Source organism: Dromaius novaehollandiae, chromosome 9 (assembly GCF_036370855.1).
Source record: "Dromaius novaehollandiae isolate bDroNov1 chromosome 9, bDroNov1.hap1, whole genome shotgun sequence".
Classification (NCBI taxonomy): domain Eukaryota; kingdom Metazoa; phylum Chordata; class Aves; order Casuariiformes; family Dromaiidae; genus Dromaius; species Dromaius novaehollandiae.
This window is the reverse complement of record NC_088106.1, coordinates 13,838,064-13,851,873: the sequence shown is the minus strand read 5'-3', so window position 1 is coordinate 13,851,873 and position 13,810 is coordinate 13,838,064. Positions and strand designations below refer to the sequence as shown.

Genomic DNA, 13,810 nt, shown 5'->3' with positions numbered 1-13,810 from the left:
ACATCTGACTGCACGATGAGTGGAGGACTTTTAAAGCAGGAGGTAGAGCAGGGCCAAAGCATGGTGATTGGTAGGCTATTGTTTTACTAACATAACATCTCCAGAGGCTATTGTGATGGTCACATAAATATCCACATATTACATCATTAAATTATTTCATATTCAAAAGCCTGCCACAATAGAGGAAAAAGAACAAAAGTAAAGCTTAATCAAACTGGCAGGCTGGAGACAAAGTATTCTTAAAGCCATTCTGCTAAACCCATGCCCTGTCTTCCCAAACCTACCCATACCCCCGACTCAGCCCACTTTTGCAAAAAAAATGGGGCTGGGATGAAAGAACTAATACTGAAAAGGCTGTTCAGGTCCCAGTTCCTTGGATCAATACACACCAAACAAACAAAACTATTTGAAAAGTATCAGTCTTAGCGATAGGACAGCTGCTTCCAATTAAAGTCAAGTAAGATCTGTCCCCTACTCGTCCTTTATAACACCCCTGCACCTAACATGAGGGTAGCTATCCAGAGCAAGGGTAAAAGATACCTTCAGATTTGTCTTGATTTGAATGATCTGAAAGAGGAAGGCTCCCACAAACCCATCAACCAAGACCAAGCCAAGAACAGCTTGTGTCAGAGGTTAATTCCCCTTAATTATACAGGTGCAATTCTTTGCTGAAAAACATCCTTACCGTCACCTCCTGGTTGCTTGTATGGGTTGTACTTTGGCTTGGGGGCAACAACAGGCGCAAATTTCTTTGGTGTCTGCTGGGTGGACACCGAGATGCTGGGAGTCCCAAAGGCATGTGTGGTCTCCATCCTTGCAGTAATGTGACCAACAGGGTCGCTGGTATTCTTGGGTGGCAACCAGGATGGGTGAGACATGGTTCAGATCTGAGACGAGAGACCAAAAAACCCACAAATATACATTAGAGATTTAAGGCTGAGGAAATAACAGCAGCAAAACCTACCACTTTGCTGATTTATAAAATTAAACAAAATCCTTTAATATGTTGAGCTTCGCATGTTTATCTTTAAACATATCAGTATTTCTGTATAGGGCTTAAAATACAAATCTGTCCTCCTTTCCCCAGTAGGTACTGACCAGCTTGCCAGTGATACCAGCAGAAAGTGGTGTTATTTTACTCTTCGATCCAAAGTTGAGGCAGGCTGATACCTCAGAGAAGCTTATCAGTTCCACCATCTATCAGCATAATGGTGATATATTTGCTTTGCCCTATGGGGCTTTTGTGAGTACATTAATACACAATGGTGAAGGTGCTATGGGGACAAGTGTCATTACACATAGGCAGAAACACTTCCAAAAATGCACCTTACGTGACTTTAGTACTTTTTCACGTGTCATTTAGGACCCCACGTCTCACTGACTTCCATTTAAACTTTTAAGAAAAAGGTTTCCAAAAGTAGCTAATCATTCCTGACGCCTCCATTTTTGAATGCCCAGCTTCAGATATTTTAAAAGCATGCCAATTTTGAAAAAATGCCAGAAACCCACAACCGCTGACAACCAGGCTCCTTTTAGATGTCTCAACTTGCGTAACAGAAAACAGAGGCAGCCCAAATCATTACTTATTTATGACAATCTTGGCTTTGGCCTTTTAAAAGCCTACATCACTTTTGAGAACTGGACTTAGATGCAGCTGAAAACATTGTCCATAAAATACCTGTTCATAATGGCCTGATCTGCAATAAACAAGCACTTCTCATCACGCACAAATCACAGTGGTCAGGTAGCAGTGACAGTCCTACGGTACCTTCGGAAGTTATCCCTCTAAGCAGGATTTGAGCTACAGCGAGGAAATGAAGACCCCACACGCCTGTGACATGCATTCCCACAAAAACAGAAGACACCATGAATTTTGCAGCCCCCGAGTGCCCTGTCGTGCTCTGAATTGATGTTAGGAGGACTCCACAAGGATACTGAAACCAGCAGGCAGCTGGGCCGTGATCTGGAAAGATTTGTTTCGATCAAAAAGCGTGGAGAAGGATCTGTGCAGTGACTGCAAAGGGCCAGGGAAGACATTAGCTGACTACTGTCGTGTAAAAGCATTTCCAGCTGGGAACAACACAACAAAGCAGAGTCACTGCTGGATTTGCAAAGAGGTGGCCTCTAGCTGCAGCAGCAAGTGCATTCTGCCAAGACAGAGACAGAAGAGAGAGTCCTACCTCTGCTGAGCCTGGCAGCAAAGGATTTTATTGACTGGTGTGGATAGTCCTCCGAGCTAAGGGTGGGGAAGGGGAATGGGGGACAGATGAAGGGTGGCTTCTGGCAGGTGTACACTACCTTGGAGTGAAGTCGTTACTGAACCCTGTAGTATTACAACTCTCTAGCTATTCTGACACAGCTCTGCGGTCACGCATGCAGCGATCTATCTGAATGTCTCACGAGGAGCTATTTCGAAAGCCAAGAAGAGCAGCCACATATAGTCAGCTAAAGGTCAGTGCTTAAAATCTGAAAGTAAATGTGTGGCTGATCTTGTCACCTCTGCCACCTACCATCAACAGAGAGAGATGATACAAATATCTTCTTGTTGATACCACTCTGGAATGCAACTGAAGGATCACCCCCGATGCCTACCGGGACTTATGCTTGGTGCCTCAAAGTTAACACTTCCATGCATACATGCTTCCCAGACAAACAAACAACATTTGAGTTCTGCAGCCAACCTCCAGCATTACATGGAACATTTAGGCAGGAAGAAAGTATATATGATAGTGCATTTAATTCTACCTAGACAAAATAAAGCAGAACATCACCTTTCATTTCCCCTTCTCCTAATTTGTGCTCAGTTATCACTAGAAATGCCACAACTGAGTTGTGGGGCTTAAGGTGCGGAACTGCTTTCCAAACTCATCCTAATGGACAAAGCATCTGCATCCTGCAAGCTACATGGAGAGTAAAACCAGGAAAGTCCTTTATCAAAGGTACCAAGGGTTACTCTTGGACACAAACTGTGGAAAGTAGTCCAATGGCATCCTAAAAGGATAGTCTTGTCCTAGCCATTTGCTATTAGAAAGTAATGCTGAACCAGTGTGGGCAAAACAAGCTAGGTCTCCACATGATAGCATGGGGATAGTATCTCTAGTTAACAGCAGTGCTTGTTAAAAGCTCACGCATATAGATGTTTGCCTGTTTCAGCCTAATAAGTTTACTTCAGGTAACAAGTTCCCTACTTTAGGAGTCATCTCTGCTTAAAGCCTGCAAAGGAAGGACAGTCCACAGTCTTAACCCAAGACTGGGAGCTAGAAAATTTGAGGTCATCTTCCACCTTCATTGCTTCCTGCACAGGAGAGGGGCTGGCAAGTGCCAAGCATCAGACCCAAAGCATGTGGCTCATCCTCCTAGCGCAGTGTGACCCACTCAGGGTGAGCATGGCTGGTTTGCAATCCCTACTGCTGGAGGAGGAGTCTGATGCATGGGACACCCGATGTCAGTGCGAGGAAGCCAACAGGGGCCTGCACAGAGCAAATGGCTTGAAATGAGGCAGCTGGGAGCGTGGCAGGAGCACAGTGGAGAAGGGCAACCATCATCTCCGGCAGTTCCCCCTCACCATAGCTCTGCTGAGGCTGAGATGCAAAGAACGAGGAGACTTTCCCTCCCACACGTGGCTGCGGGCTGACCTCACGTTAACAGTGAGGAGCATCATTCTGAAAGCAAGAAGTGAAAGGCAGGTCCTCCCCACAGGGCCAGAGAGCAAACCAGCTGTGACGGCGGGGGAGGAGGGCACGCGAACCGCACTTCCACCAGCCCGGTTCTTCCTGTCAGCAACACCAGCACTCATGGAACGAGATGACAGCTGCCACTAGAGCAAAAAGGCTCACCTACCCTGCCACCTCCTCCTCCCATAGCCTTCAAAAATGTAAAACATAGCAATAAAACTCAAGCAACTCCTTAGGTTTTAAGAGGAGAAAGCACAGAGGGCACTCAGCTTTAAGAGCTAAACAGGACAACTCTGCACTCTGCTTTCTTACCACATCCAAAGACAACTCCATCTTCCCCATTGCTAAAAGTGTCTTGGAGTTATATTCAGGCAGGTTTTCAGCCCCTTGCTTGATATCTCATATGCAAGACTGCCCCATGGCACAAAGTGCCCTAGGACCATGGCCATTACCTCCATCCCGATTCAAAGCAAACAGCCTCGGCCTAGAGGATTACCGTCATTCCTATTCTGGCAGCTCCCTAGCTCTGCCTTAACCACCTCTCAGGCAATATGCTAATATGCCTTGGTCCCACTGAGCTATTATGGTCTGCCAGGTTCATGGCATGGGTGGCCTGAGTGAGGCATAGATCAGGAGATTCGGTAGCCAGGTTGCACAGTGCTGCGGTCGCCAAAGATGATCTGACATCTCAGCGAATCAGGGTAAGGGGAAGGGTGCACTTAGGGGCAGTTCGGGAGCATGAAGACCACACAGGCATATCTCAGTTGCTGACTGTAAGCTGGCATGCAACTCCATACCAGTTAATCTCTAAAGCATTTGTTTTGGTGGTGTTTTCTAATTGTTTTCCTATTAGCCTTTTCTCTTTCTCCTCCTCTCATTTTCTGATGTGTATTTGCTGGCACTTGTTTTTGCTTTCTGTGCCTTGACGATGTTTCCAACAAGTTCCCTTTTCCCTGCCTGTTCCAGCCCCAGTTCCCCAGCCTCAGTTAAATTTAGCCCAGCTACTTTGCGAGACTATAAAAAAGGAAAAGACACATTCTCTTATTAAGAGCTGAAGCTAAACTTCTGGTTTTGTTTTGATTTTTCCACCACTTTTCATGTTTTCAGTCCACGTGACAGCATGCCTAGGGTAAAAGGCCAAGAACAAAGCAATTTAAGGGGCAGTGGCATGCAGATGAGCCATAGCACCCCACTTCTCTTTGCATGCTTCTCCATAGTGGAACACCCTGCTAATACAGATGAAGCTGTCAGTGTTTCCTCACCGTTCCCTGCAATATTGCCTTTTTTTTTTCCTCTCCAAAGAAGTTACTGACTGGAGAGAACAGGTGGAGATTTTGTGACAGCAACCTGCAACCAAAACAGCACAGGGCAACTTGTGCTTATAACCAGTCTTCTTACTCTAAACCTACTCCTAAACAGGCCACTGCATCCTGCACCATCCTGGCTCCTGCACTCAGACCAAGACTCTCCAATAAATAGAGGCAATGCTCTTCTGGCTAGCCAGCAAACACAATCAGCAAGTGCACATTTCCCTTCTATCTTACAGGTGTTTCTTTCCAAAAAGTTATTTCTCCCAGTTCTACAATAAACAGTATTTTTAGCTAGATGTTGGATGTGGAGGATTGCAGAAGTCAGTGGCTGGAAGAAAGCTAAAATCACTGAGGAACTCAGAGAATAGAAGGAACATGTCATATTGGATATTGCAGGCTAAAGAGAAACAAAGTACAGGGAAAACATAATGAAGGGAGCATCAAAATGGATGGACCATTGGAAGAAGCAGGACCAGAAAAAAGATCCTGAGAGCATGCAAACTGGTGGGGGATAATTGGGTGAAGCATATCTGCTAGCCTTGGTTGTCACCGAGCTGCCTTATCTATTACAGAGGGGAAAACACAGCAAGTTCCTTCTTCTAAGGTAAGAGTGGATGGAGTGAAAAACCACCAGACCCAATCTGAATCGCTTTGGTTTGCCAAAAAAATAGCCTCCAATGGAGAAAGCTGCAGCTTATCAACCTTTTGCTGGCCAAGCCAGCTATTGCTACTCCTGCATGCCAAATGCAATGCATTAAGGGCCCGATCCCTCTGCTGCTCAAGTGAATAGCTGGTCCATAGAGCTTTCACTGAGAAGTTAAACTGCAGATTAGATTTACGGTTACCCCTATATTTCTGCTCCAAGCAAATCATTCGTCAGGCATGGTTTCCCTTCAATGAGTCCCTTCCTAGCAAACTTGAATAAATCAAGGCAGCCAACATTTAACATAGCCAGGCTGGAATGATCTTTGTCATCAGAGCCTGTGCCCCCAGGAATCCTCCTACAGCAACAGCAAACCTCTTGATTTCAAGGACAGAGCCTCCCTCTTGCTGTTTTGCAGAAGTCCTCTGCATTTCTGCCTCTCTCTCACTGATAGCCATTGCACTCGGTCAGCAGTAACTCAACACTTCCTTTCCGGAGCCTGCTGCTACAATTTTTACCTGCCATTCCTTACTCATTGAACACTTTGGCAACACCTCTTTCACAAATTCACTGTCCCTGCCCCATACAAACCCCTCCTAAAGCTTTGTTCTGTCACAACTTTTAAAGTCCTGTTGACTATCTTGTCCAGCTCTCCGCATTGTGTAGAGCCTTGCTCAGCCACTTCTCCAGGAAGCTTTTGTCGAGCTAAAGAATATCCTTTAGAAAGACATATAGTCTCAACTGAAGAATGCAAGTAATGGAGAATCCACCATGGCATTAGGTAAATTGTTCAGGCAGGCAATCAAGCATCATAATTAAAGCTTCTCCTTTGTCTGGTTTAAAATTATGTAGCTCTGCTTCCAGCCATTGGATTTTGTTACACTCCTGTCATCTGCATTACAGAACTGCCTCTCTTCCTTACGCAGTTGCTTTCAGAACACAGCCAGGTTACTGGTTAAATTAAATCAAAACACTTTAATTAAGTATCAGTTAAACTCACTGTAAAAAATAGGTTTTTCTTCATTCATTCATTCATGTATATTTACTCTGAACTCTCTCCAATTTTTCACCAAGCTTTTCCAAAATGGTGGATGCCAGCATAAGATCCATTTTCCAAGAATGGTAACTTAAAATGGAAGGGTGAGTCGTGAATAGTATCAAAGGCAAATACCATACTGTCCATCAGCTGTGGCTGCCCAAGGTTCTGTTATCCTTCCTTCCTTGGAAGGATTAGTCATCACCTACTTTTGGAGGTAGAGGATGAGACTGGACTAACCATGATAAATAACATTGAGAGCAAAGAGTGAAATCAAGCTGCATAAATAAAGAGAACAGTGTGCTCTGGTTCTATCATTAGGAAAACTTAATGCCGTAAGTTCAGAAGATTGTAACCATAAAAGAATACACCGCAGCAGAGGAACTGGAATCCACGAACCCCAAGATGAGACCGCATTATCTAAAAATGTCAGGCCAGGAATATCAATAGAGCATAATCCTAGACAATAATAAAAACCTGACTTTTTTTTTTTAAACGTGTGTGCGTAAGTGCTTGTTTTTGCTTTTAATTACAGGATGTCATTCACCTTTGAGAAGGAAGGGTAGAACAAAGAGGGCTCCAAGTCAATTTAGCTTCACATCAGATACGCAATGGAAAGGTAGAGCACCAATTTGTCTACTCCTGATATTGTTAGTGCATTCATCTCTGAACAGCCTGTTTCTTCTATGATTACACTATATCCAAATAAATCTTCATTTTCATACTTGCGACATGGACCAAACACTCCTCAGATGTTGATGGACTTTGCACAAACAGAAGAATTTGTCCCTTAGTTAATTAAACTAATGCTTCATAGAAGGTAAGCACAGTGTTTAATTAAAAAAAACAGCAACGGCAGTCTGTGCTTGCAGACAGTCTGCTCTGTCTTCCATCCTACTACTCCTTAAATCCACTGGCTTGATTTAGGTCTATAATACTCTATCTTGTTATTATCTATGCACAACTAACCACGACTCCTGACACCAAGGGGCTGACCAGATACAAGGAGGCTAGTATCTTATTCACTGACACTAGATGCAGCTGGAAACCCTCCTGTGGTTTATTTTTGATACCATTCAGGAACACAGTCAAGGCATCCCCTTCCCTGGATAACCAAAGTTTGTCTCTGAGGGCTTAAAACAGCCAAATGTAAAAAGGCAAACCGAGTTCTCCCCACTCTCCCATCCATGCAACAGGACTTGAAGAGAAAACTTTTGACTTCAGTTCATCTTCCAGTTGAGTTTTCAAGACAAGCTGTGGCACTGAACCAAGGAGACACTCTTCCTGATGCAAAACCATGTCCCACATTGCCCCTTTCAGTTACAAAGGTGTAGTCCACAAGACAGGACCATTCTACTCTAAGTCTGTCTTCCTTTTTTTTTGTCTGGTATTGCCAAAAGCAGGAACCCAAATGCTCTGCTGAAACACAGTTCTTTGCTTTGTCCTTATCATCTCCACTCCACTAATCAACCAAAACTAGTAATAGAGGCTGACCAAAGAGATTTGCTCTATATAAACTCCCACAGCTGTTTGCTTCTCTTGGCATTGTTTTGCTTTGAATGTTAAGTGGATTTATTTCTCCATTTATGGCCAGTGATCTATAGCCATGGAGCTTTCCTGTTTCTTGCCACCTCCAAAAGAGGATATGTCGTCAAAATTCTGGTCTCATTAGAGGTCTTTAACCAAACGTAGGAAGTACCATAGGTACAAACTCAGCCCAAGTCCTCTGGGATGTCCTTCCCATATGGTACTACTTATCCTCATCAACTTTACATCATTTGGGAAATTATGCAATTTGGGGAAAATTGTGATCTCTTTTGAACTCCCTTAATCATTGTTGGTCTACACAACAGTGCTCAATTTAAGTCCTGTAATACTAACCATCAAAAGAAGCTCCTCTCTCAGACCCTGCCAATTGCAAATTGACGTGGGCCCTTCCTGATCCTTACACATCACATCAGCAACCAGGAGAATGGCAAAGTCGCAGGAACAACTTTGAGAGCTGAGATTACCATGTGTGGGAATCTGATCACCATAGTGGCAGAGAGCTAACAGGAGTCTAAGGAGCCACTACGCTCCAAGACATGAAAAAGAAGAATAGAATATGCTGTCACTTTTCGGTGATTGATCTTTTGATCATATGTAAACTTTGAGGCACACGAACTCCAACCCTTGTGGCAGATCTCTCCTTGAGATCAGGTTTCTTTGCCTGCACCAGTTCAGCACTGTTTCTGGACTTTTCTTGTTGCTTTGTTCTAGTATTGAACAGCAAATGTCAGCTGGAACAAGCTTAAACCTCCTCTCCCCCAGACCCAGCATTCCTTCCAACCACTTGGATAAGGCTGGGCTTTGTATCTTCAACTCAATCCCCTCAAAAAATCAAAGTCCCTCCTTCACTTAAACAGGGCTGAAAGCATTCACCAATCTCCTGCTCTGGGACATCACTAATGTCATTACCAGAATTAAAGGAGAAAGAAACCTAGTTAGAATATATCAACCGTGCACTGCCTGTGCTGAATTATTCCTCCAAGCATATAATCTAGTATTGCCTCACTCTGGCTTTAACAGCTTCGATTGGTTTCAGTGGGTACTTCAGAACTCCTCATTTAAATTCGAATTTCACTCTGCTTTGAACAAGGGGCTGGCCCAGATGACCTCCAGAGGTCCCTTCCAACCTCAATTATTCTATGACTTTAAGACTCCAGACTTTGATGGTGAGGTTTCATCCGCACTCAAGAAATTTTGAAGTAATACAGCCGTACTCCACTTAAGCCATGCCAACCACATCACCTACTGACAACAACATTATATTTTCTAGCCTCTAGTCACAATGCTTCTTAAACGAGTACAGCATATGCTCATTCTTCTAACTAAATAAACCATTATTTGGAAAATAAACTTCCTCTGGCATGGCTGCATCCAAGCTTGGGGTTTTGCCAGCAGAACTACATCACTTTGGGACGTGACTTTTGCTACATGTAGCTAAGTCAGTAGAACTTTTGAAGTATTAATCAGATACAACAGGTAGACAGCAGATCCAGAGTAGAGGCAGCAAAGACTTGTTAGAATGATCTCTACTATGATACTGCTTATCACAGATTAAAGTCACCATGCATATATAGTTCATCAGATAATGACTCGATGCCACATTCAATCTTATACCAAAATCCTATCACTGGGACAATTCTGATATCAACCAAAAACTTACAATTCTTTAAGTTTCTTTCTTAGCTCATTTCTCTTGTATCAACCTCAGTAGTGGGAAAGGGAGAAGGGCAAGCTAAACATAAAACTCCTTTTCTTTTACACTATAATTGCATTAGCAGTTTTGGGAGTAGATGCAGGCTATTTGACTTTGACTGCTGCTGCTGCAAAACACACACATAAAAGCTGATGAACGACATCTTCCTTTTACAGCCATGTCACATCCTGGTGTTGGATGACAAACTAGGCTTTAAAAACCCAATAAATTGAACTTGACTGGCCCATCTGCATTGAAACAAAGAAACAGTACTGACTCCCTGGAGATAGATAGATCTATCTAATCTAACACAACTCTAATGACTGCATTATAATTTCGCCAGAGAGTAAGCCGATTCCCAACTTCTGTGGTATGAGACAATCCTCAGCAACTCAATATATAACCATATTGGACAAAATGTTAATCTAAGGCCTTAACTACTGGTCATCACAATAAGCCTCAGGGCAACTGCAGTGGAGTGGACAGGCCTGGTGGCCCACCCAAAATACAAACTTAAGGGCAGCAAGGTTTGTGGCCAAAGCTTAGCAGTTGATCTCAGAGGTAGCTCTGAGCCAGACCAATTTCTTCCAATTTTTTAAGCTTCTGTTCCTGACAATCTGACCTACAGGTTTGTAGGGAGCATCGCTGCACCACAAAGAAAAGTCTGAGATGGATGCTAGAGATTTTTATGTATAAAAATGAGAGGGGAAATGTATTAATAGGGACAGCAGAAGAACAGGGAAAATGATGCAGGGTGGTTCTTTTGGGTATCTCAGACCATGAATTCCTCTACACAAATACGGTTTTCCTGAGCGCAATTTTTTTTCAAGATCCCTCTACCACAAAAAGCTATCCTTACTCCTTCTGTGTCCAAAATCACTGTCTTGCCTATAGCATAGTTCAATACTTGGCTTCCAGCTTTAGGAAGACACCGACAAGCAACACAGAGCTCTTATGGGTCACCCATCAAATAAAATGGTTAAGGGACTGGATTTCTCAACTAGTGGAGTTGTACTAGGATCAGGCCTACCAAGACAGTCCCACATAAGAGAAGAGAAACCAAGGCAACATAGAGATGGCAAGGTTAAAGCTTTTAAAGTGAGGCAAAGCTGTTTGGATGCTGATGCTGCCTGTAAACAAGGAGGAACCGTGCAGAACTAACATTCAGCTCAGCAGTGAGTTAAGCAACAAGACCCTAGTAGGACAAAATGGGACCATGAAAGCATACTGACACACAGATAATTGTATTAGCTTTACAGAGTGGTATGTGTATACGTCTCAGCCTAGGGAGAAACAGCAGGGATCTGAGATCAGTAGAGAGGGGGAAATCGAACACTGAACAACGTGAACACTGAAACAATGCAGAGCTTGAGGTCACACCTGGCAAGGTTAGCACATGTGTTGATGGTCTATTATTTTGTGATGGGTTCTCTGGGCTCTACTTCTGTTCTAAAATAGTCATGGTTGCAGGAAGAGCAAACTGGTCGGTGGAACAGAGTCAGCTGCCGCTGTCCCTGGAAGAAAACAGATCTGCAATTGGCAATCTGAACCTGTGGGGATGGTTTCTGTGAATGGAAGGGGAGCTGCATCCCAGAGCATGGGCTGTGAGGGAGAACAGCATGGACCCCACTGAAGAAGGATGCAAGCATAGGGCATCTCCAGTGCAATCTTCTCGCAACACCTCTGGGGGCTGGCAGGATGAGCCAGCCTTTGCCTAAAAAGCAAGCAATTAAATCAATCCGTAAGCAGGGACTGTGTCCAGGACCAAAATCCTTAATCCCTGATTCTTTCTTTACCATCTGACCCACTTAACCTTTCCTCTCATATCCCAAACCATCCTAGAAGTCACAGCCTCAATTACGAAAAATACCTGGATGTTTTCTCCCGCTTCCTGAGAACAGCACCAACCTGTGCCTCATTTTTTTGGCAGCTCAGCCCATGGCACCTTGCAAATAATCATGGGAAACTGTCTTTTTCCTATGGAAAATCCTATACCCTAACACACAGAAGAGTGATGGCTAGGAATTGCCAGATGGCTAAGAACTGATGCTGCAGAGAGGTTGCTAATGGAAGCAAGATATTTCAGTGCATTGTGAAAACTGGAGGAAAGGAAGTACACCAACACCTTGTTGCAAACTGTCAGAAAGAGACTTTGCATTTCTCTGATTTTCACAACAGGTGATTTGACATCATCAGGACATGAGCACCCCTGATATACCCCTGTCTTTTTTGCAACACAAAGCAAAAATAAAGATTACAGCGCTTCCTTACTTAAGGGGCTGAAAGCCTTCTGTACTATCAATAAAGAAAAAAGATCTCTGGAGGTCACTAAGACCTGCTGTGAGCAGGAGACTGGACTATCACCAGCACAAGCTAAGGCTGGCCATGGCTTTGTCTAGCTGAATCTTGAAAACCTCCAAAATGGAGAAGCTCCCTAGTCTCTGGTGACCTGTTCCAGTGTTGCACTATCCTCCCAGTGAAATAGTTTTTCCAACTGTCCAGTCTGAATCTCCCAAACCACTACTTATGTTCACTGCACTTTATTTTGCCATCTGGATAAAGAAACATTTGGCTCTGTCATTTTTGTAACACCCTTTCCAGTAGCTGCAGGTTGCTATTGGATCACTCCTTTGGCTCCTCTTCACCAGACTAAACAAGTCCAGCCCTCTCAACCTCTTCATGCAGGCCATGTGCTCCAGGCCCTTGACTGTCTTGATAGCCTTCCTCTGGACCCTCTCCAGTTTCTCAGTATCTCACTTCAGCTGGGGGACCCAAGATTGGCAGACTCACCAACGTGGAGTAAAGGGGAACAATAACTCCCCTCACTCTACTGGCCAGACTTGTCCTGAAGTCACCCCGTATGCAGTTTGCTTCATTTGCAATGAGAGCACACAGCTAACCCATACTCAACTTGGTGTCTGCTGCCAACTCCAGGTCCTTTTATCAAGGAAGGACAGCACACTGAGAAACACTTTGAAATGATGTGTACCTCAGAAGGGCCCCTGAATGCCCATGGACATGTGGATAGGAGGGGGAGTCATAAGATGATGCTAGGTATCCCTGTACTATTTGCTGTAAACAGAGTTTGAGAGCCCATTGAGAAGACAGCTGTTCAAAGAGGAATGTTATAGAAGCATGGGGAAATGAGTGCACCAGAGGCAAGCATGCCTAGTGTCAAAGCACACCAAGATAAAGCTGTCTTATAGTAACTGTAGGATGTTAGTTTTCTGAAAGTTTCTCCGAAAAGAAGCTTGTGACTAGTGCTCGGGCTCAATTTTCAATTCTTCTCTGAAACTCAAACTACTAAGCACCAACCTGGGAAACTATTGCTGTTCCCTATTAGCTCAGTGTCAGTTCACTCAAGAACTTCCAATACTTCAATCTCGGAGGGACAATTCCTCAGCTGATGCAAAACATAGTACCAGCGCTGAAGCTAACACAGCCAGGCAACCACACTGGCCTAGCAATTTTGCTAAACAATAACCTCATATTGAAAGGGTAACTCCAGTTACTCCGACACTGTCATATTTGTGTCTTCTGGTTTTGGCCAACCAAATAACCCTTTGTTCCCCTTCCTAGAAATCAGTATGAAGTTTTGTTGTGACAGAAGAGTTTCCAGATTAATCTGGACACATTGGTTCCCTATACACGAAAGAGCCCAAATCTGACACCCTCCAGAAAGTATTACAGTGCTCATATATTTTCACGGCACCGTCCCAGAACTGACTGTGAGAAAAAAGTAGCAATGGGAAGAGAAAAAGAAATGTTCTGCTAAGGCAGCCAAGCTATGCCACTGGTATGTGTGGGCAGAGCTCACTCAATCAAACGCCCTCCAAAGGAGTTGCTACCCCTATCTCATGGGTCTACGGCAGTGCATGTTCTCACACACTAGTAAGGACCTGCAAG

General features: G+C 44.0%; 1 protein-coding gene across 12 annotated transcripts in view; it reads right to left on the bottom strand.

Moving 5' to 3' along the window:
- LPP (LIM domain containing preferred translocation partner in lipoma) overlaps positions 1 to 13,810 on the bottom strand; it is a 367,548-nt gene that overhangs the window by 226,545 nt on the left and 127,193 nt on the right. For all 12 annotated transcript variants that reach the window (XM_064516781.1, XM_064516778.1, XM_064516782.1 and 9 more), the window contains one exon: positions 686 to 887. In XM_064516781.1, coding sequence (XP_064372851.1) covers positions 686 to 878 — 193 coding nt within the window. In that variant the 5' untranslated portion in view covers positions 879 to 887. The remainder of the gene's footprint in view (positions 1 to 685; positions 888 to 13,810) is intronic.